Source organism: Cucurbita maxima, unplaced genomic scaffold, assembly GCF_002738345.1.
Source record: "Cucurbita maxima cultivar Rimu unplaced genomic scaffold, Cmax_1.0 Cma_Scf00013, whole genome shotgun sequence".
In the NCBI taxonomy this organism is placed as follows: domain Eukaryota; kingdom Viridiplantae; phylum Streptophyta; class Magnoliopsida; order Cucurbitales; family Cucurbitaceae; genus Cucurbita; species Cucurbita maxima.
Window position 1 is genome coordinate 3,698,097 of NW_019272029.1, and position 21,090 is coordinate 3,719,186.

At 36.7% G+C, this 21,090-nt stretch overlaps 4 protein-coding genes across 6 annotated transcripts; 2 read left to right on the forward strand and 2 right to left on the reverse strand.

Annotated features, from left to right (window-relative positions):
• Nucleotides 1-420: 420 nt before the first annotated feature.
• LOC111488669 (solute carrier family 25 member 44-like) lies at nucleotides 421-2,393 on the forward strand. Its single transcript, XM_023136561.1, has one exon. The coding sequence runs from the start codon at nucleotides 1,083-1,085 to the stop codon at nucleotides 2,121-2,123; it is 1,041 nt and encodes a 346-aa protein (XP_022992329.1). The 5' UTR covers nucleotides 421-1,082; the 3' UTR covers nucleotides 2,124-2,393.
• A 786-nt stretch (nucleotides 2,394-3,179) lies between these two features.
• On the reverse strand, nucleotides 3,180-5,849 carry LOC111488699 (PHD finger protein ALFIN-LIKE 3-like). The gene is made up of 5 exons (XM_023136604.1): nucleotides 5,633-5,849; nucleotides 4,763-4,795; nucleotides 4,278-4,506; nucleotides 4,049-4,178; nucleotides 3,180-3,661 (listed from the first exon to the last, which is right to left on the reverse strand). Exons 1-5 carry the CDS (start codon nucleotides 5,727-5,729, stop codon nucleotides 3,395-3,397), a joined length of 756 nt encoding a protein of 251 aa, XP_022992372.1. The 5' UTR covers nucleotides 5,730-5,849; the 3' UTR covers nucleotides 3,180-3,394.
• Nucleotides 5,850-7,447: 1,598 nt separating this feature from the next.
• LOC111488585 (phospholipid:diacylglycerol acyltransferase 1-like) lies at nucleotides 7,448-13,267 on the reverse strand. 2 transcript variants are annotated; one of them, XM_023136410.1, is made up of 7 exons: nucleotides 12,362-13,267; nucleotides 11,477-11,699; nucleotides 11,090-11,373; nucleotides 9,672-9,981; nucleotides 8,927-9,186; nucleotides 7,615-8,097; nucleotides 7,448-7,583 (listed from the first exon to the last, which is right to left on the reverse strand). In XM_023136410.1, exons 1-7 carry the CDS (start codon nucleotides 12,784-12,786, stop codon nucleotides 7,484-7,486), a joined length of 2,085 nt encoding a protein of 694 aa, XP_022992178.1. In that variant the 5' UTR covers nucleotides 12,787-13,267; the 3' UTR covers nucleotides 7,448-7,483. The 2 variants fall into 2 exon arrangements, with proteins under 2 accessions (XP_022992178.1, XP_022992179.1); XM_023136411.1 differs by having other exon boundaries at nucleotides 7,464-8,097.
• A 4,457-nt stretch (nucleotides 13,268-17,724) lies between these two features.
• Nucleotides 17,725-21,078, forward strand: LOC111488661 (protein Brevis radix-like 2). 2 transcript variants are annotated; one of them, XM_023136542.1, is made up of 6 exons: nucleotides 17,725-18,312; nucleotides 18,462-18,696; nucleotides 19,044-19,417; nucleotides 19,953-20,091; nucleotides 20,204-20,577; nucleotides 20,804-21,078. In XM_023136542.1, the coding sequence occupies exons 2-6, from the start codon at nucleotides 18,577-18,579 to the stop codon at nucleotides 20,880-20,882; spliced, it is 1,086 nt and encodes a 361-aa protein (XP_022992310.1). In that variant the 5' UTR covers nucleotides 17,725-18,312; nucleotides 18,462-18,576; the 3' UTR covers nucleotides 20,883-21,078. The 2 variants fall into 2 exon arrangements, with proteins under 2 accessions (XP_022992310.1, XP_022992309.1); XM_023136541.1 differs by having other exon boundaries at nucleotides 18,497-18,696.
• Nucleotides 21,079-21,090: the final 12 nt, after the last annotated feature.

Here is a 21,090-nt window from a genome sequence, read left to right on the forward strand (position 1 = left end):
AAAAAAAAAAAAAAAAAAAAAAAAATGTTAACCAAATTGCTCCATATCAGGTGATCATTGCCGTAAAACCCACACAAAAACAAACTCTTGTATTCTCCTTGCCTATAGTGACATTACTAGCAACAACAAAAGTGAGAACGATCTAGATAGTAACATCATTGAAAAGTAGCAACAATGTCAGTTTCTTGACTTCAATGGTGAAGAATTTGAGATCGACTAAGATGTAGCGAGCTATGTGCATAAAACCAACGAGCTTAGTTATAGGCTACCTTCCTGACCCTGTCTAGCTCTACTAATGATGAAAGTGATATTGGTGAAATATATTTCCATAAGATTTGTAAAAGCTTTACTTATAAGGAGAGAGAGAAAAAAAGAAGCTTGTAAAACAATCAAATATGATTGGTGGAGTTTCAAGTACATGCGCCGCAGAGGATAAAAGCCCGAAAATACGGTCTCGATGGATAGGGTTTACACGTCACTCATTAGTTCGAACGACCCGCCGCCATGCGGCCCAACAAAGATGGAAAACCCTAATGAAGCAAAGCAAGCCATTTTTCCTAATCCAATACCGCCACGTGTCAGTCATCTTTTCCTCCTCCTTTTATCTTTGCCTCACTTCACTTTCCATGCTCATCCGGTTTCCCTTCTTCATCTCCGACCGCCATTGCCACCCAATCGGAGCCCTAAAATTCCCTCTTACATTCAATCTCAATTCCTCTGGTTCGCGACAAAATTCTTCTCCTGTGGATGTTTTCGTTTCACCTGGAAATGGTGGAACAATACGTCATCGATTGTATTCCATCGAAAACCTGGTTCCACAAGAGGAAAAAAACTCTTCCGAATTGAATAATTCAAGATCCGTCTCTGTCAAATTTGTATATTAATCGAAAATTTTGTACAGTTTACCTTCATCTTCTTCGTCACACGTTTTCTAGATTCGGTTGTAGACTGAAGAACTGGCGCCGGAGATTTGAGCTTTGAAGTTTAGAAAAATCTCGATCGTTCATTTTCCGTTCTGTTTCTGGTTTTTTTTTTTTTTTTTTTGGTTTTTGTTTCAGTGAAGCTTTGTAAAGGTGGCGAAGATGAATTTAGGAGCGGCGGAGGAAGAATCGCCGCAGGAGATTCATATTCCGGCCGAAATCGATTGGCAAATGCTCGATAAATCCAAATTCTTCTTTCTCGGTGCGGCGTTGTTTTCAGGTGTTTCTGCGTCTCTTTACCCTATGGTAGTGTTGAAAACTCGACAACAGGTCGCTCATTCGCAGCTTTCTTGCATCAGAACTGCCTTCCACCTTGTCCGGCACGAAGGTTTCCGAGCTCTCTACCGTGGATTCGGGACTTCTCTGATGGGGACTATCCCGGCTAGGGCTCTGTACATGGGAGCTCTTGAGTTTACAAAGAGCTATGTAGGGACTGCCACTGTTAGAGTCGGATTTCCAGAGGCCACTGCCGCTACCATTGCTAATGCAGCTGCTGGATTGAGTGCTGCAATGGCTGCTCAGCTTGTGTGGACTCCTGTTGATGTTGTGAGTCAGAGACTCATGGTTCAATCTCGTTTCAACAATCCTAATTCTTCCTCGACTCGTTACATCAATGGAGTCGATGCATTCCGTAAGATCCTCAATGCCGATGGTCACCGAGGCTTGTATCGAGGTTTTGGGATATCGATTTTGACATACGCACCATCGAATGCAGTGTGGTGGGCTTCTTATTATGTAGCACAGCGGTTGGTATGGGGCGGAATTGGATGCTATTACTCAAAGAAGCTTGATGAAGGCAATGAAAATGGAGGTTCAAACGTTTACAGACCGGACTCCAAGACAGTGATCGCAGTACAGGGTGCGAGCGCAGCCATGGCGGGGAGTATCTCGGCTCTGATAACAATGCCGCTCGATACAATCAAGACGAGATTGCAAGTTTTGGATGGGGATGAGAATGGTAGACGAGGGCCAACAATTGGACAGACATTGAGAAATCTGGTGAGGGAAGGTGGGTGGACAGCGTGCTACCGAGGGTTGGCGCCGCGATGCGCATCGATGTCGATGTCTGCAACAACAATGATCACTACATATGAGTTCTTGAAACGGCTATCAACCAAGAATCGAGAGGGATTAACAAGCTGAACAAACAAACAGCAGGAAGATGATGATGATCATGTCATTTTCTGGAACTGTTTCTGATAATTCTCTTTTTGTTGATATAATGTAAGGTCTGGCAATGTTCATATATAAAATGTATAGAAATAATTGCTTCCTGTAAAAGTGGTAGCTTTTTTCTTCCCTTTTCCTCCACTATATATATGTTCTTAGAGTACTTTTTTTCATGGATTTTCAAAGAAAAAATTGAAGAACCGGAGATAATCCAGATGAATTAAGAGATTGTTCTTGTATAAATGATGATTTCAACAACATTAATCATAACGACCAGAAAAGACATTCGTGTATTATAAGTGGGCCTATACCTTATTGGGTTGTTAATGATAATTGAAATTATAATGGTGTAGTGGGGTAGTGGGACCCTGGGTTAGAAGTTTCTAGTTTTGGGCAATTTGAATGAATCGAATCTAAAGAAATTTGAGTCTAAAGAAATACGAGATTTTGAATCTAAAGAAACACTAATGAGTTATGCTCGGGTTAGCTGTGAATACGAGAATTTGAAGGTTAGTCAGGAATACGAGAATTCGAATCTAAAGAAATACTAATCAAGTTAGCTGTGTGTATGAGAATTCAAATCTAAAGAGATACTTACACGAGAATTCGAATCTAAACAAATACTAATGAGTTTTGCTTCGATTACAAGTACAAGAATTACAATCTAAAGAAATATTAGCTGTGAGTACGAGAATTTGAATTTTGCTCGAGTTACTCACGAGAAGTTGAATCTAAACAAATACGGCTGAGTTATGTTCTGAGTTATAAGTAAGAATTACAATCTAAAGAAATACTGGTGAGTTATGCTTAAGTAGCCGTGAGTACAAGAATTTGAATCTAAACAAATACAGATGAGTTATGCTCGAATTATAGGTACGAGAATTACAATATAATGAAATACTAGTGAGCTATGATTAAGTTAGCCGACCGCAAGTACAAGAATTTGCATCTAATTGATGAATTTTGCTCAAGTTTGCTAGGCGTGAGTACGAGAATTTGAATCTAAAAAAATGCTCAGATAAGCCTATTTATTCCATCAGAAAAACCAATCTCCTAATCACTGAGTACTTATAACTACGGAGCATTAAAAGGAAAGACTAAGAGGCAATCTAAAAGACTATAGAAATATCGACTTTACATAGAAACTGAGAAGGCAGAAAACTGGAAACCTGAAATGTGCTTTAAAGCCAAAGCATTTGACCTGTGATTCCATTATCAAAACATAAATTTCCTTTCCCATTTGTTTAAATGCGGCTTCTTTTGCTGCTGCAGGATGGGCATTTGTACTGATTAATGTGCACGGCTTTTGCAGGAGTTATCCTCACACACTTTCCATGGAACCATTTCTCACAGATATCACAGCAAATCCAAAATTCATCTGTTGCATAATTCTCGCCACACGCCCCACACAAGGTGTCGCCGTGCTCATCTTCGTCTTCTTCGTACAACGTCTCTACCTCTTCCCTTGCCAGCGGCTGCCTCACATACACTCCTTGCATTTCAGCTTCCCTCTGAAAACAGTTGAAACATAGAATAAGTAAACATACAAGCGATCGATCGTGGAAATTTCATCACACCAATAAGTAAGCTATAGGGTATCTTTCATCCTTGCTCAGTTTCTACGTTGAATATGTGGAGGGGAAATGGTGAGCCCCAGGTACAGGCATGAACAAAATTGATCACAAATTAAGACAGTTGACAAACTGAAGGATTAGAGACTGTCCAACGGAGCGATAAGCATTATCATACTAATATTTTTCTTTATGTCGAAGCGGGTGGGGAAGTATCTAAGCTACATCGTTTGGTACAGATACGAAATCAAAAAGATTGCATTCAGAAATAGAGTACCACTAGTGAAATCTGTCAACCAACTGAAAACTGAAGACCTATCCACATACCGTTTTAAGGCTCGACTTGGATTTGCTACCATTCGCACTTGATGACTTTTCCTTGACTTGTTTCTTTGCAAGACCTGTAACTACTTCAAATACAGTTGGCAAATCATTGATCATATTGAAAAGCCGCCTCCTGCATCAAAGAACAAGGCAAAACATTTTATAGCAAGATCATCCATCATGGTTGTTGAAAGGACTCCTCCTATATGAACAAAATTCAAAATCGAAGTACCTATCAGCTTTATCAAATCCAAATCTCGCACCAAAATAGTAGGCAACAGAGAGCAACCAAGAGTCACTATGGACAGCAACCAAAGCCAACCAATCCCTTTCTTGCATGCCATCTCTGGCAAAATTAATGCCCAACGCCGGCTCTGGAAGTTCTGGAGGAACTTCTTCTGCAGGTAAATTAACTTCCCATACTTCATTTGGAAATCCATACAAGCATAGATTTTCCTTATCTGTAAGCACCAAATAACCGTTATAAATTAGCTAGAAAGGAAGTTCTAAACAAAAGACCAAGAACGTAAAATCTAGAACTTAACCAAAGAACAAGAGACAAAAGAAAAATGGACAAATTGAATGCATATTAAATCAAACGAATGGGGATGGGGACAAAAGCTGACATTTCAGATAACAAGGAGACACAATTCAACTTCATACGCAATAAATTCGTGGCTTAGATAAGAAGAAGCAAACAGAGATTTAGGACTGTACCAGGATCACATTGTTGATAGAATTCTTCAACATCTGCAATGATAAAACTGAAGAGAATTAGATATTCACAACTCCCAAATGTGACCAAAAGCCAAGGTCCAAACAACCAACCGCTCCTAGCTCCCAATCAAAGTAATAGAAATAAAGCGTCCACCCTTTGCTCTTCTTGAACAAGAAAATGAGCAAGACACAAAATATGGATAACATAAAACCAAATATAGACCTCTCGACTACCTGAACAAGATAAGTTTACATTCTACATTTATCAAGTACTTCATTCCAACAAAAAATTAGTCGATTGATACAAAAGTCGTCAACAAACTTATAGGAACATATACTTGTAGGATTTGCAGCCTTGCCAAAGCACCAGAATTGTTGCAGAGAGTAGTCGCAACAATTTTTAAAATGCAGGCAAAGGAAGAGAGCTCTCTGGCTACAATTCCTATACTCTCTCTTATCTCTTACCGTCTGTAGACGGCCATGCATGTACACAACTTGACCAAAAAAAAAAAATGATCCGCATTCAGGAGAAAAATTCATAATTCAATTCAACACTTATACGGCGAAAACTAGACTGAGACTCAAAATCACACGACAGTCATGTAAACCAAGAGTAGCGCATTCGAGAACACATTTTTTTCTATCCTCGTTCTCTCAAAAAACCAAACGAAAACGTCACAAACAAGAACGCAAAAAATCAACCAAAAACAACGAAGGTGAAAACAATCCACTCCGAAATGCAAGGTGAAGGACGTACATTACGTACTAAAGCCATGAAAACAGCAAAAACATACAATGAATTACCACCACGGCTGGTTTCTTTCTGTCTCATAGAAAGAGTCAACAACGAGAAAAAGGAAAGAATAATACCTACGGTGAGAGCTTTGATGACGCCGTTTCTTCGGCCCCTAAAATCACTGAAAACATCTTCGACTGAGCGATTGTGCACTGCGCCACCTCCATCCATGACCGTTTCTTCTTGCTCGTCCCTACGGCTTTCGGAGACGAAAGAGTCAAAAGCGAAAAGAAAAAACTGCAGATTACCCAAACAAAGAGAGAGAGATTCCAAAATCAAAAATCTCAATCTGCAAAATGATCATACATATATATATATATATATATATGGTTATCGATCGTGAACAGAGAAATTTGAATTTGTTGAAGGGCAAATTCGGATTATCTCTCTGTATATACGCAGTTCGGATCCAACGCCTTTTTCTAAAATAATAATATTCTAATTTTATTAAAATTCAAAATATATTTTCAATTCGGGTGAATCTTAACAAAAATAAAATTAATTTAAATTAAAATATTTTTAAGGTCGAATTACCAATTTTGTAATTTTTTTAAAAAAAATCCTCCCAATTAGTTATTTCTTTTCACAAATATCCCAAGTTTTCTTTTTCTTTTTTTTTCAATTTTAGATTTTTAGTATATTAGAATTTGAATTTTCGATTTTAAAAAACAATGCAGGTCAACTATCGTTGACTATGCTCGTATGGCAAGATTAAAATGTTATTATATATTATATATTTCTCACATGATTTGTTTGTACATGTGTGGGTGTATATATTATAAAAATAATAAAATGCAACAAATATCCAAATACTATTTTTTTGTCGTAAAATATTAAAAAAATTCTTGGCTCTTTATTTGTTGGTCGAGCCAAACTTTAAAGTGGATGGTGAAACAATATTTTCGATGGTTGCGATAAGAATGACCGTGTTACAAATGTTCTAATGGGACCTATTATACGATTAAAAAATGTCGAAAAGATTCAAATGTAGGCCCACTCATACATATCATATAACTTTATTATTTTTAATTTCATAAATTTTGTAGGGATGAAATCAAATTAGTTTTGTAGAGATTTAAGGGATCGGATTAAATCATATAAATACCACTATCTTAATGAAATTGAGACACGTTTTTTTTGAAATTCGAGCATCAATTCTTGTGATAAAATTGAATCGAAGTCTTCAATCAAATTTTGAACTTGAATAAGGTTCAAAATCTTACTAATCTTAGTAGAAATTTAGAACCGGTTCAAAATCTTACTTAGAAATTTAGAACAACTTCCAAAATCTTACTTCTAGATCTTTGATTTTAGTTTTATCTCTTGAGTCGAAATCCTACTTCGATCTTTGATTCTAGTTTTATCTCATTCGAGAATATCTTTGATTTCGATCTTTGATTCTAGTCTTATCTCATTTGATAATATCTTTATCTCTTGATTCGAAATCTTACTTCGATCTTTGATTCTAGTTTTATCTCATTCGAGAATATCTTTGATTCTAGCAAAATCTTACTTTTAGATCTTTGATTCTATTCGAATTCTCGAATTTCAAGTCTGAATCTATTCTAGATTTATCTCTTGATTCGAATTCTCGAATTATGTTTGATTCTAGATCTCTGGGCTGAAAAATTAAGATTGCTTTATCATTTTGCTCTTGGCTGAGGATTAAAATTGCTTTATCATTTTTGCAGTACGTGTGCGTATGTATGTGTATGTATGTATATATATATATATATACACACATATACACACATTCATGCATAAAATAAAACATACGCAAATAATGGTAAAGAATTACAATTAAATATAAAACAATTACAGAAAATGTAAAATTTACAATCTCAAGCTTTTGTTTCAATAATTTATATTTATACATCAAGATATAATAATTCTAATGTCTAATGGTGAATGCTAAAATTTGGGGTTCAACCATTTCTGGTGAAAATCAATTGAGTCCTAAAATACCGTAGTTTTTGTATGCTGAATTTGCTATTATGATACCAGAACTCAGAAGAACATATATCATCAACTACCAACTAGGATCATATCATCACATCACAGAGCCAATTTGATCTTCTCTGACCACCTAAAGATACCAGAATAGACTTGATCTCCTCCTAAATCTTCCCCTTCAGCCCCCGCTGCTACTCGAATTATATCTTCGATCAACGCAAAGTTTCCCATGATATCGACGTGAGCGCCGCTCTGCGTGCCCCGTCCTTCTAGCAAGTTTGATGGGGGAGAATGATTATACTCTCTAACATACGTTCGGATTCCTGAAGGATTATACCTTGTTTTCCCTCGCCAGCCTTTCGCGCACATGTAACCGGCGCTTAGAACGGGCACAGTTTCGTCTCCGTCGACGGTGTAGACTCCGTCCTTCAGACAGCCATTGTGATCACCATCGTTAGCTGCAGTATCAATCTGGAATGGAATGTAGCATTCGGCAGCAGGAGATAGCTTGTAAACGTAAGCTCTTTCGGTTGGTATTCCAACTCCATATAAAGAAAAGATCTCCATGTCTGGAGCATTTGGCAATCTGCAGGACAGTTTGATATTGTACAAAAAATTAATATAACATAAGACTGGATAAAGATTCTTTCTTATAGATCAAACGCATCAATCCAATCTCCTCCATTGATTTCTCGTTTAATTAAGTTCCTTCCTTGCTCGTCATGTAATGGTCCAAGCCCACCGCTAGTAGATTTTGTCCGTTTTGGCCCGTTATGTATCGCCGTCAGCCTCACGGTTTTAAAATGCGTCTGCTGCTAGGGAGAGGTTTCCACACCCTTATAAGGAAACCCCCCTTGGAGGCTAGTGTCTTTACTAGCACCGATGCGCCAGCAAGAACGCTGGACCCCAAAGTGGGGTGGATTTGTGAGATCCCACATCGATTGGAGATGGGAACAAAACATTCTTTATACAGGTGTGGAAACCTCTCCCTAGTAGATGCGTTTTAAAAACCTTAAGGGGAAGCATGAAAGGAAAAGCTCAAAAAAGACAATATCTGCTAGCGGTAGGATTGGACCGTTACACCCTACATCTTCGCCCTTTTTTCTTCAAATGTTGTGTATTAGATATGCCTATCCAAATGTTGTTATGAAACCTAAATCTATCTATATATATATTCTTTTTTTGAAAACCACAATTCAAAGATTTGCTCTCCTATACCTGAGGCACACCTATACCCGTCCCAAGGCTCGGACTTGGGAGGTATCAAGAGTTTTTGGTATTAAGCTCACTTGAAGGTTCGAACTTCAAACCCCCAAGTGGGTATGACCTAGAGACTCCAAGGCAAGGGGGCCGCCCCTAGGGGCAAGATCAAAATCTATCTACTTAAGTAAAATCAAGAATGATAAGATTCTAACCTCGTCTCCAATGGGTTTGACCAATATTTGTAGTGGTTATATTTCGGATCATCAAGGTTGTCAGCAATCCCATAAGAGAAATGGGCACTCCCACGTTCCATTGATTGTGGGGCAACATAATGAAGTAAATCTATCATTGATCCGGCTGTATAAACTTTGTAATCTGAGATTGCTCTAATACCCTCAATTCCCATGTCATGGTATTCAGTCCAAACGTCATGGCAAGTAGTATTTGCAACATTGTGACCCTTGATAGCATCCTACACGATAATAAGATGAACAACATAAGACTTCCTTGAAGAAAATCATCAAGGCAACTGATTTGGGTACGTTTTTCACGCACCAATACACGGAGATAGCAAGCTTGCTTTTATTTATACGTTACCAAAGGATTGGTTAATAAAAGTAAAAATTATTATGCTAAAGAAAATTGTTATGGAGAGGGAACGAAACATTCCTTATAAGGGGTGGAAACCTCTCCCTAGTAGGACACGTTTTAAAAACTGTGAGGTTTCACGATTTTAAAACGTGTCTAGTAGGGAGAGGTTTCCACACTCTTATAAGGAATGTTTCATTCCCCTCTCCAACCGATGTGTGATCTCACACTTCACCTCCCTTGGAGGCCCAACCGTCTTCACTGGCACATCGCTCGGTATCTGACTTTGATACCATTTGTAACATCTGTCCTCGCGAGTGGAGGGAAAATTTATCATAAAAATTATTATGCTAAACAAAAGAGGTTTACCAAAAACTCAATCCTCTCGATCTCAGATGAATCTGCCTCTGCTATGTCTTTCCCAAATGATATCATCCTTCCATAGTGAACTTTCTTTGAAGAAGTATCTCCATCACCATTGTGCGTATCATCGCTTTTTAGCTTTCTTTTGCTGGGAACATGGTCATCTTCAGGTGACCAATCAAGGCCACCCCATATAATATCCCCTCCTTTTGGTATCATTGACATGGTCGAATCCCATGTACGAGTCATCTTCATTACATGCTGCAATGTTTGAATGCGAAATAGATCATTGTCCAAGAAAACCGGCGCAATGGCCCTGCATTATGGGAAGCAAGAGATGTGAACTCTTTGAGTCAACAAAAACGTATGGACTCAATGTTTGTAGATTGATATCAAACAAAGCTATTGTCAATGAAGTGAACCCACAGAAATTAAAAGCTGTTCGCATTTTGGTTTACAGAGCAGCCTTGAAATTACATACATGATCCAAAAAAGTGAAAGCTTTTTAACGAAATTGGAAATGAGTGTGACTTGATGTTGATCCAGGCAGGCTTGGAGAATCAACAAGCTGAGAATTAGAGCCTTAAAACTATTGGTATTGAGATCCTACCTCGGCTGGAGAGGGGAATGAAACATAAATGCGTTTTAAATTCTGTGAAATTGACGGCGATATGTAACGGGCCAAAGCGGACAATATCGGCTAGCAGTGGGTTTGGGATGTAACAAATGGTATCAGAGCCAAACACCGAGCAGTGTGCTAGTGAGGACGGCTGGGTCCTTAAAGGGGTGGATTGTGAGATCCCACATTAGTTGGAGAGGGGAACGAAACATTCCTTATAAGGATGTAAAACCTCTCCCTAGTAGACGCGTTTTAAAAACCGTGAGACTGACAACGATACGTAACGGGCCAAAACGGGCAATCTCTACTAGCGGTGGACTTGGGCTATTACAAATGGTATCAGAGCCAGACACCAAGTAGTGTGCCAGCGAGGATGGTTGGGCCCTCAAAGGGGGTGGGCTGTGAGATCCCACATCGATTGGAGAGGGGAACAAAACATTCCTTATAAAGATGTGGAAACCTCTCTAAAGTAGACGCGTTTTAAAAATCATGAGGCTGACGACGATACGTAACAGACTAAAGCGGACAATATCTACTAACAGTGGGTTTGGGATGTTACACATTGCTGCACAACTCGCTACAACCGATGATTTGTAGCATAAAAGTAGGTATATAGACAACTTGAGTTAATTGATTTAAAACGTTCACCGTTCACCCTAGACAACATCCATGCATATAAATTCAAGGACAAGATGCATGTGCCTAATATAGAAAGAGGAATTTTCTTTCCTAACCATGGAAACACAGACTACACACAACAGTCAAATTACTCAGCTACATTTGAATCAAAATGATAGAGTCAGACCTGGCAAATGCAATATCCTTAGCTTCAGCAGAGAAAAGCCCAGCAACTGCTTTGGGAACACCTAGAAAAGGCCCACCAATATTCATAATTGCTTTTATATGTTTAGCACACCAGTCCGATCCTCCCCCACCACCCATTGGCGCAGGTGCTTCAACCCACTTCATAAAGTGCATGAAGTATAAAACACCCATCGAATGAGGAATTATTACTGCCTTTTTACCACCATTCGTAGCAACCATCAATTCTATGTTACTTTTTATCCTGCTGAGGGATTGATCTCTAACCTTTATCATAATTTAGATAATCAACCAACAATTACAAACATTTAGTAATTCTAAATGATGCCATTTATATCAACAATGAAATTGTATTCCACCAAATGATTACCTCTGTGTTTTGATATGAAATCCTCCAGTCATATGCAGCCATATACATAGTTTTTTCCTCGTAACCAAGACGAGCCAAGTTAGCAATCAGGACTGCCCACACAAAATAACCAGGAGCGAAATAATCAGCAGCAACAAGCCCACTGACAGGCCTGACCCTGATTCCTGGAGGATCTAATCCAGTTTCGTTATCCAATGACATGTGCTCTACCCAACACGAAGGTCTGAAAGGGAAAATGATATGAACCAAGATATCAATCATGCAAGATAAATTTCAAGAAAGATGTAAAGGAACTGTTGTTCAAATTATCACAACATGTTCCAATTCATGCCACATTAAAAAATAATCAAGTTTCATTTATTTTGGATGGTTATAAAGTTTGGGGGATGATAATCTAGAGTTATGGTGTTGCTTTAGTATATCTTTAGGCTTTTATGTACTTATAGATTAAATTTACATAGTGGCTAAGTATGGTTAGTGCCTCAGGGAAGGTTAAAAGTTTTCATTTTGAAGTTATATAAAGCTATGTATGTTATCTATGTAGTTTAGATTGCATGTTTAGAATCATTCAAACTTGACATGATCTATCTTACTTGTAGAGTGATTCAAATCTCAAACAAGTGTTCTTGTCTTAAGATATTTGATCAAGGTAACAAGCATACAAAATTTAGTCATATTGACCAACCAACAATTTCTATGAATGTACACAGCATCAAACAGTCCATTGAAAATATTAATATCCAGATGAATTCTTAAAGAATCAATCACACAACACTCATCGATGATCTTAAAACCTCAAACTATATATCACTCTTTAATTCATGTAGAATATTTACTAAAACTTAACAATCCAAAGGTACAGAGAAGGGTCATTTTATCAAATACCTTTTATACACTTCGCCAAATGTGCCACCCCACAGACGCTTCCTGAACAAACCTTCTGCACATTCATGGCCTTCCCAAAGTTCAAGCCCACCAGTGACAATCCCCGGCACAAACACCACAGGGTGCTTCACCATCAACCCCTCTTTCTTCAATTTGATACCCGGCGGATCCGGCAATGGTCCTGTAATTGCCTCTGTCACATACTGAGGCAAAGATGCAGGCATCGCATTGTACATAAACAACAAGAGCCACCATGTCGTACAAACGCAACCAACAAACCAGCAACAGTTATCCACACACGACCACTTTTGTTTTGCCTTAGCTTCCCTTACTTTTCCGCCGTCCTTGTCCTTCTTACCGTCATCTTCATCCTTCGGAATTTTGGGTTCTTTTTCCACCGCCTTTCTCCGACGAATCGAAGACATATTTGGAAGTACTCAATCAAGAACCTCTAACTAAATTTCATGAATTAATCGTCTCTATAACATCATTTAAATCTCTATATACCGCATTTTCCACCTGAACTTATAAGAAGCAAAACAATCTAGGGAACAAAATTCGAACAACACGATCTTGCGGGAAGGAAAAAAAAACTAATTAAACATTTGTTTATGTTAAAATCCGTAGGTAATGAAGAGGAAATGCGTCTTTCCAACCCGGAAAAGGTTGCTTTTCTGGGCAAAAAATCAGCGCCAACTCAAAGCTAAAAAAAATACCTACAAAGCTAGAAATAAACGCCGCTTTCAAGAGATAATCCGAGAGCTTTGTCGTCACTCTATGGAGTACAAACAGAAGCTTTAGCTTATCAATCAATGGCAGGTCGGATCGGGAGGAGCTGCCGACTGCTCAGCAAGATAATCAAAATTATGGCAGAAACGAAACTCGGCTGGCTCTACGTGCTTGCTATTGCTTTCAGATTTTGACGGAATCGTTTTTTATAAATTGGATTTTAAATATATATTAATTTATACGTGGCAGTATTTTATTGGCTGAATTTTTGTTAATTTTATATTTGTTATCCATCGTGACTGGCTATCTTAATGAAATGATGGAACCAAATTGATGGACGTGATTATGGAGGACCGTCTTTCTTCCATATGCGCAACGACAGTGGATTTTAATTTCTATGTCTCTGGGCCCCAGCACGTGAAGCACGTGTGCCTGGCACACGTACGACGTCGTATTATACTACTTCTAGATGTTTGCTTCCAAAGCATGTTGGGTACATGAAATCCAATTTTAGACTAAATTATAATAAATAAATAAATAAATAACAAAAAAAAATAATTAATAATCATTATTTATTAAATGTAATTTCCTTTCATAAATATTTTAAATTATCATCCGAGCTTAAATTCGCTATAATTTAAATTAAAATTGAAATTGTGAGAGTGATAAAATTTAAATGGGCCGGACTTTTGTCTATTGGGCCTTGAAAAGGACTCACTTGGGCTTTTCAGAGAAGATACTAAATTTAATTTTATTTTTTTTTTAAGAAAAACATTTATCAATTTTTGTACAATAATTTGGAATTATTAAATATTTAAATTTAACAAATATCAAAGTATTCTCAAAATTAAAGAATAATAATAATAATAATTCGTTTTAGTTTAGATATGGTTAATTTATTTAATTAAATAGATATTATAATATTGGGTAAACTATTTTTATTTTTATTTCCTTCGTCAACAAATTTTAATATTCAAAATAATAAAAAACTAAATCAATAAAATTAAAACTTTATAAATAATAAGTACATAAAAATTATTATAAAGCTAAAGGACCCCGGGTTGGTTGGGGTCTTTGACTCTCATGTAAAGCAGCTAATTAATTGATTCTTTCACAGTAAGAAGAAAAGCGTAGATCCAGAGATTCTCGAATAAGTGAACTTTTCAAACTTCCAAATAGAGAAGTTATGAATTTCCAACCGCTTCATATAAATTGTTTTTTAGCTGTTGGTCAGTTTTATTATAATTTTATAATTTTATTTTTAGACATATATATATATATATATATATATATATATATATATATATATATTAATTCCATTTAAGAAGTCTACATCATTATGTCTGTAACAACCTCCAAAATGCATGTGATTGCTGGGGCTGCCTCCTTAAAAGCACGTCAGTAATTTAATTTAATTTATTTAATGCTAAACCTTGACCAATCACAAATTTCCACCTCATTTCTTATATTGATAAATTTATAACTAATTACAAATTGGCCGGTCTCGATAAGTTATCGAGTCTTCATCATCGATGTTTTATTGAATAAGTTGGTTTTGGTTTGTTTGGGTCGTGAAATTTAGACTTCCATTTCATTGAATCTAAAAACAGTACGATCATAAGGTACGTGTTATTCATGTAGCAAATAATTTCATCTAATCAAGCTCGTAAGCATTATGATACTAAGTTCACATACAATTTTTTATTAAATCGGTGTTCCTAAACTCCATAGACTGAACGGTGCTAGGTTCAATTTCACTATGACCGTCCATCCATTAAGAATATTGAGGTTAGAGCCTAGTCGTGGAGCCAATATCATTTAACTATCGTAAATAAATTATAAACTGTAGTAATAAAAATATTTAACTTACCCAATGGTAATTTTTTAAAAGTAAAATGGTGGTATATTTAACTTACCAAATGCAAGCAAAGCATAAAGCCCTAAAGTTTTTGCTTTTTGTAATTTCTATGAATAAAATTATTAAGATTGCAAAAGATATAAATTTAATTTTTAATTTAATTTTTTATTTAAGAAAACCATTGCCTTGAAATCACAAACAAGCCAGCCCTTTGGTCTACAAATTCCAAACTTAGCTTGGAAGGAGACATCTAAAAAGTGAAAGCATAACCATACACTTCTAATCTTAGTGTGACAAGAAAATTAAATTTTATAATATAAAGTCTATAAAGTTAATTAATTACATATTATTAATGTATTAAACACATTATTATATAGCGTTATTTGGATCGACTTTCCGCTCATGAAAGATATAATCGGCGCTTGTCGCCCCAAAACAAAAAGCATCTTCATTATCATGTTGCTTTTCTTAATCGCTAAGACATTAAACCTATGAATACCAATCTGTCTATTTTTTAGGTTTAGTTGGGATATATTTTTTCGAGTTTGAGTTGGGTTAAATTTATATTAATCGAAAATTCGGTTCGTCTGTAGGTTGACATTTTTGTTAGTCGGGTCAACCCGACCAACTCGAAAATAGGGTTATAACCCAACCTTATTCTACTTCAAATCAATAATATTTAACGTTTGTAACCAATGTCATTGATGTGTTAACTTGTAAATGTTTGATATTTTTAACTTTATGGATTTTAGATATTAATGTAATAAAAACAATTAGACAAATCAACCCAACCTAACCCGAAAATAAAAGATTGGGTTGGGTTGTGAACTTTATTAAAGTTGTTCGGGTCACCAATTTATCCAACCCAAAATTTCAAGTTTGTCTAAAAACAATTTTCAAACCCAACTCAACTCAACACGTGTGTACTTCCGGGGGTTTAGGTATTGTGGATAATTATGTTTTTTTTAAACAATTAAAAAGAAAATCCGACAACTCAGCCCAACCCAACCTGAAAATAGAGGGTTGGGTTATGAATATTTAAAATTTTCAAACCCAACCCAACTCAACCGATGTACACTTTTAAAGTTCGAGTCTCAGGTCAATGCAACACGATATGCTAGTAATTAAGTAAGTATAGTGAGATGAAATGTTTTTGGTGTGATTGGGTTAGTAGGAAACATGGAATGACAAGGTCGTACAAATAATATGATTGTGTGTTGTTTGATTAGCTTGTATTTGACAGGTTTTTGTTTGTCTGGGATGGGGACAACTTCCGCCCCCATCCAAACACCCATATTTCTCCGGTAAGGGACGACCGCTAACCCCCCAACCTCCTCCAAACGGATGCCGCTCCATTCCCACGTGCTTCTGTTCCCATCGCCACCTCTATTATTTATTTATTTATTTTCAAAATAATAATAATAATTATTATTTATTATTATTTTTTATCAGGTTGGTCCCACTTTAAATTATTTTTTATTATTTTAGTATATAATAATATTATCAAGAAGTTTCAATTACTAATTTAGTCTTTAAATTACATTGAACTTTCTCTAAAGTGTGTCGAACTTTGAAGGTGGTGACGATCCGTATCGAGTCAAAACGGACAATATTTGTTAGTCATGAGTTCAACCGTTACAAATTGACAGTGTACTAACAAGAACGTGGACATCTAAAAGAGATGAATTGTGAGATCTCACCGTTGAAGAGGAGAATGAAACTTTCTTTATAATGACATGAAAACATTTCCCTAATAGACATATTTTAAAACATCAAAGTCAAAGTAACGATATCAGTCATAGTTAATATATCAAATATCTTTTTATTAAATACAAAATTGAAATTTTAAATATTTAATAAATTATTTAGATTTGTTGGGTATTTTAAAAATAAATAAAAAAACATACACAAACACAAAAATTAATGAATTAAAGTAATAATTATTGAAATGGAATATTTTGGATTTGGGTCAGAAACACAACTGGCGACAAAAACGGTGCGCTCAGTGCTTCGGTTCCGTCCCGTTTGGTTTTGCGTGAAGATGGCTCTAGAGCCATTTATTTCTCCCAAGTCGACTCGGTCCCTAAGCGGCTTGGGAAGCCCTTCCCTCTACGCCAGAAAATGACAGCCAATCTCGTCTCTTTCTTCCCAATTTAAATTACCTTAATTAATAATATATTTATAATTAATATTTAATTTAATTTAATTTATAGCTTTTAATACAATTTTTTTACCATTGTAATTTCCTAAACCTAAACCATTCCCAAAACAACATTTCAGCAAGCGGGTTTATTTTCAAAGTATTAACCCATTGTAAATAAGGTAAATATTATAGTTGGGTCAGATAAAAAGTCAATATCAATTTGATTAAAAGAATTTGAGGTATTAGATAAAATATTATTATTTAATTTAATTTTTTTTCGTAGAATAATTATTTTATTAATTATTTTGATTATTATTTTTTTTGGTATAATTGCTACTTTACAATATGATATATATAATTTATAATATAGAGAAATATAATTGTGCATTTAAAATTTTATTTATAAACGGGTTATATTAAAAACATAAAAATATTAATTTTAGAATTTATACAAATAAAAAGAAAAAAAAGTGAATTAATTTAGGTTTATTCGGCGATAAAGTAATAAAAATTTTAATGGATAGAAGTGGAAAGTTAGTGGTTTGAAATGATTTATTTATTTATTTTTCTTTTGATTTTATTTTAGATCCAAAAATGTTGGTAGTGCACGTGAGTGGGTCACCAACCTCGTGTCTGAATCATATCAAATTCCCAAACACAAAAACGCCTCTCCTCTTTCTTCCTTTCTGCAGAGGCGGCGGCGGAGGTCCACGGCTGCGCTACGCATTCAATACATAGCCACATAGGGCGGCTCTGCGTTGTGTCGCGCCGGAGCGAGCGTTATGGAGTGTAGAGAAGTACCTCTGTACGTTTCTGCAGCCCAAATCTCAATGGTCCACTGAGAGAAGAAGAAGAAGAAGACATTGAGTGCGTTTCACTCCTCGTAACTGGCTTTCACGCTGATCGTCGGAAAAGGAAAAGCAGAAAAGAAAAGAGAGATTGAAGTCTGCTGGAATGAAAGCGATTGAAGGGAGGAATGGAGGAAGGAAGAATCTGATGAATGTGTGTGTTCGCGCGCTTAAAGTTTCGTAGCCACGAAACCCTCTTTTTCTAATCCCGACGATTCGATTCGATTCGATTACTTCCAATCCAATCGACTTTTCCGTTCTTCTTCTCCATAATCGGTTTCTTTCTCTTTCTACGGGTCCTGATTGAAAGTTATGGAAAGCGACTGCTGGACGTGATCGTTTAATCTTTTGCCTTTTTCTTGTCCTGCTACTGGTGAATAGTTCTCTTCATTCCATTCCATTTGCTTTGCTTTTCTGTCTTTTGTTTCTTTCTTTTTTATTCCATTGCTTTATTCTTCCGTATTCCTTAAGCCTTTCGATTTTAATCTTCTTTTTCTTAGTTACTTTTTGATCTTGGTTCAGTTCATAAGAGACAAGATCTTTGTGATTCTGCGCAGTTACTGAGCTTCTCGAACTCGGTTCGCCTAAAGTCATTGGCGTTAAAAAATTCAGTGGATTGCTGCTTTCTGTACCAGAGATGTTGACGTGCGTAGCCTGCTCGAAGCAACAGAACAATGGATCTCTGCACCAGCAGGAGGGAGAAGAATCCGTTGCTACACCGAGGACTAAACAAACAATCAAGGCCCTCACTGCTCAGGTAAACATTTCCGTTCTGTGTTTCTGTTTCTATTCTCCAAAATTTCAAGTAAATGAAGTCTGTGGTTGCTTGTTTCGTACAATTTGGAGGGAAATTTTATCTTATGGAATCGTTGTTGATTGAACATTTTGAAGATATTTATGTTCTTTCGTTTTCATTTTCCTTCACTTTCTCTGGAATCAAAATGGAGGAACAAGATAATTCTTCGATTTTCGAAGTTGGGGAAAAGAGGCCAGATGATGAATCAATGTGAAATTGACGTGTTCCGCATTGTTCTTTACTCTCTTGAAAGCTCATTTTACTGTCAAATTGATGTTTATGGCTGAAATTCTTTCTTCGACTTTCAGATCAAGGACATCGCCCTTAAAGCCTCTGGAGCTTACAAGAACTGCAAGCCATGTTCAGGTTCATCTAGCGACAACCGCAAGTATAAATATGCAGAATCTGATTCTGCATCAGATTCGGCGAGGTTTCATTGTCCTTACAGGCGGAATGGGAGTTCAAATTCCACACCAAGGCAATGGGGAAAGGAAATGGAGGCCAGATTGAAAGCTCTGTCAAGTGGGGAAGGAACTCCAGCTTCAGGGAGTGGACGAACTGAGATTGTTTTCATGGAAGAAGACGAACCCAAGGAATGGGTAGCGCAGGTGGAGCCTGGTGTGCTTATCACTTTCGTTTCATTTCCACAAGGAGGAAACGATCTCAAACGAATTCGTTTCAGGTAAATCATTTGGATTTCAACTGTTGCTGAAGACATCAATTTACAGACAAACTATATGAACATTTACCACAACTCATTTGCTTAAACTTTTAGATTGATTGGTGATTTAACATTTGCTTAGCACGATAATTCTTCCCAATTAATATTGATTTAGCCATTCTACAAAATTTCAAACTCACAAGTATGGATATAATTAAACTTAATGTCATCAACTTTTGGGTTGACTAATTAGAGATTTCTTTAGTTTTGTATGTAAGATGAAGTTTCAGACTGAAAATGTTCATATAGTTTGTTCTCTGGTGCAATGAAATTTCTCCAGATTGCTTCCCAATAAGATCTGTACTTACCTTGTCCTGTAAAATAAGCTTAGGAGGTGGAGTCTTGTGATTTGGTTTGGATTAAACATTCTATTTCATTCCCTTCTTTTCCATGCTTGTGGGTATAAGAATCATGAATTTGAATATCATTAACGCATTAAATCTTCCTGTAATTGCTTATGATTGATTGCTAAGCCTCGTTTTCTTTCATCAATCAGCCGTGAATTGTTCAACAAATGGCAAGCTGAAAGATGGTGGGCGGAAAATTATGAGAAGGTTATGGAATTGTATAATGTCCAGCGGTTCAACAGCGAAGCTTTTCCCCTCCCGCCATCCCCTCCACTGTCAGAAGACGAGGTGAGTTTTGAGCATCGTACTAATCGTGATATAAGTCGAAGTTTTGAAATGGTTAAAATTACTTTCGGTCATGTTTGCAGATTAGAATGATAAGAGTAATATTTTTTTCCAGGGATCCAAGATTGAATCTGCCAAGGACAGCCCCGCTACTCGACATTTGACCAACCAGCGGCTTCCTCAAACCTCCGATCACCCAATGGGAAACTCGTTATCCAAGTCACTCGATCACCATCCTAACCAACCCACTCATGGCTATGATTTAACTTCATCCATGAAACCCTCCAGTGCTAACGATGCCAAGATCGAGACACCATCCGTAGATGGTTCTGTGAGGACGAGTGAGGGAGACCAATCAGAAGAAGATTTTTCTGTAAGTAATGCCAGTGATCTGGAGACTGAATGGATCGAACAGGACGAATCAGGAGTCTATATCACCATCCGGTCTCTTCCGGGTGGCTCGAGGGAGCTGAGACGCATTCGATTCAGGTAAAGAAACTGTCTCTACTTAACAAGTCTATGATAATTGGTACAGAATTTAGCCTCTTAAACTACACTTACAGCTTGATCTTAAACAAACTGTATTGTCAATTGTCATATGTTCATCTTGGTTGGTATGTCAAGCTGGAAACCATAGTCAAGGTCTGTGTTCAGAATCATCTTGTTTTTGACTTACCTCAAAAATCTGACCATAGTTCGGTTCGTTTTGGTTCAGTCGAGAAAAGTTCGGGGAAATGCATGCGAGATTATGGTGGGAAGAGAACCGAGCTCGGATACAAGAACAGTATTTGTGATGGGGTATAGCTTACTGGAATTGCATCTCTGCCTCTCTTTTTCTTTCAATTTAGACCTCTCTATGTGACTTATGATAGCAGGGATAACAGAATCTATACTGATGTTCATTCTGTCTCATTTCAGCAAGATTTCTCTTTCCATGGGCTTTCGATGGGCCCATTAAGCTCCCTTATTTCAGGTCCATTTCAGGCCCAAGTTTCTGGGCAT

Bases quoted from the DNA above. Each gene is read 5' to 3' on its own strand.
- LOC111488669 (XM_023136561.1), top strand. From the start codon at position 1,083: ATGAATTTAGGAGCGGCGGAGGAAGAATCGCCGCAGGAGATTCATATT.
- LOC111488699 (XM_023136604.1), bottom strand. From the start codon at position 5,729: ATGGATGGAGGTGGCGCAGTGCACAATCGCTCAGTCGAAGATGTTTTC. The intron at 4,507-4,762 runs GTACAGTCCTAA...TGGTGCTTACAG, and splicing joins CTATCAACAATGTGATCCTG to ATAAGGAAAATCTATGCTTG. The intron at 3,662-4,048 runs GTATGTGGATAG...AACTGTTTTCAG, and splicing joins CCAAGTCGAGCCTTAAAACG to AGGGAAGCTGAAATGCAAGG.
- LOC111488585 (XM_023136410.1), bottom strand. From the start codon at position 12,786: ATGTCTTCGATTCGTCGGAGAAAGGCGGTGGAAAAAGAACCCAAAATT. The intron at 9,982-11,089 runs GTCTGACTCTAT...CCCATAATGCAG, and splicing joins AAGGATATTGCATTTGCCAG to GGCCATTGCGCCGGTTTTCT. The intron at 7,584-7,614 runs ATGTGATGATAT...GTTGGTAGTTGA, and splicing joins AAGATCAAATTGGCTCTGTG to TGATATATGTTCTTCTGAGT.
- LOC111488661 (XM_023136542.1), top strand. From the start codon at position 18,577: ATGTTGACGTGCGTAGCCTGCTCGAAGCAACAGAACAATGGATCTCTG. The intron at 19,418-19,952 runs GTAAATCATTTG...TTCATCAATCAG, and splicing joins CTCAAACGAATTCGTTTCAG to CCGTGAATTGTTCAACAAAT. The intron at 20,092-20,203 runs GTGAGTTTTGAG...ATTTTTTTCCAG, and splicing joins CTCCACTGTCAGAAGACGAG to GGATCCAAGATTGAATCTGC.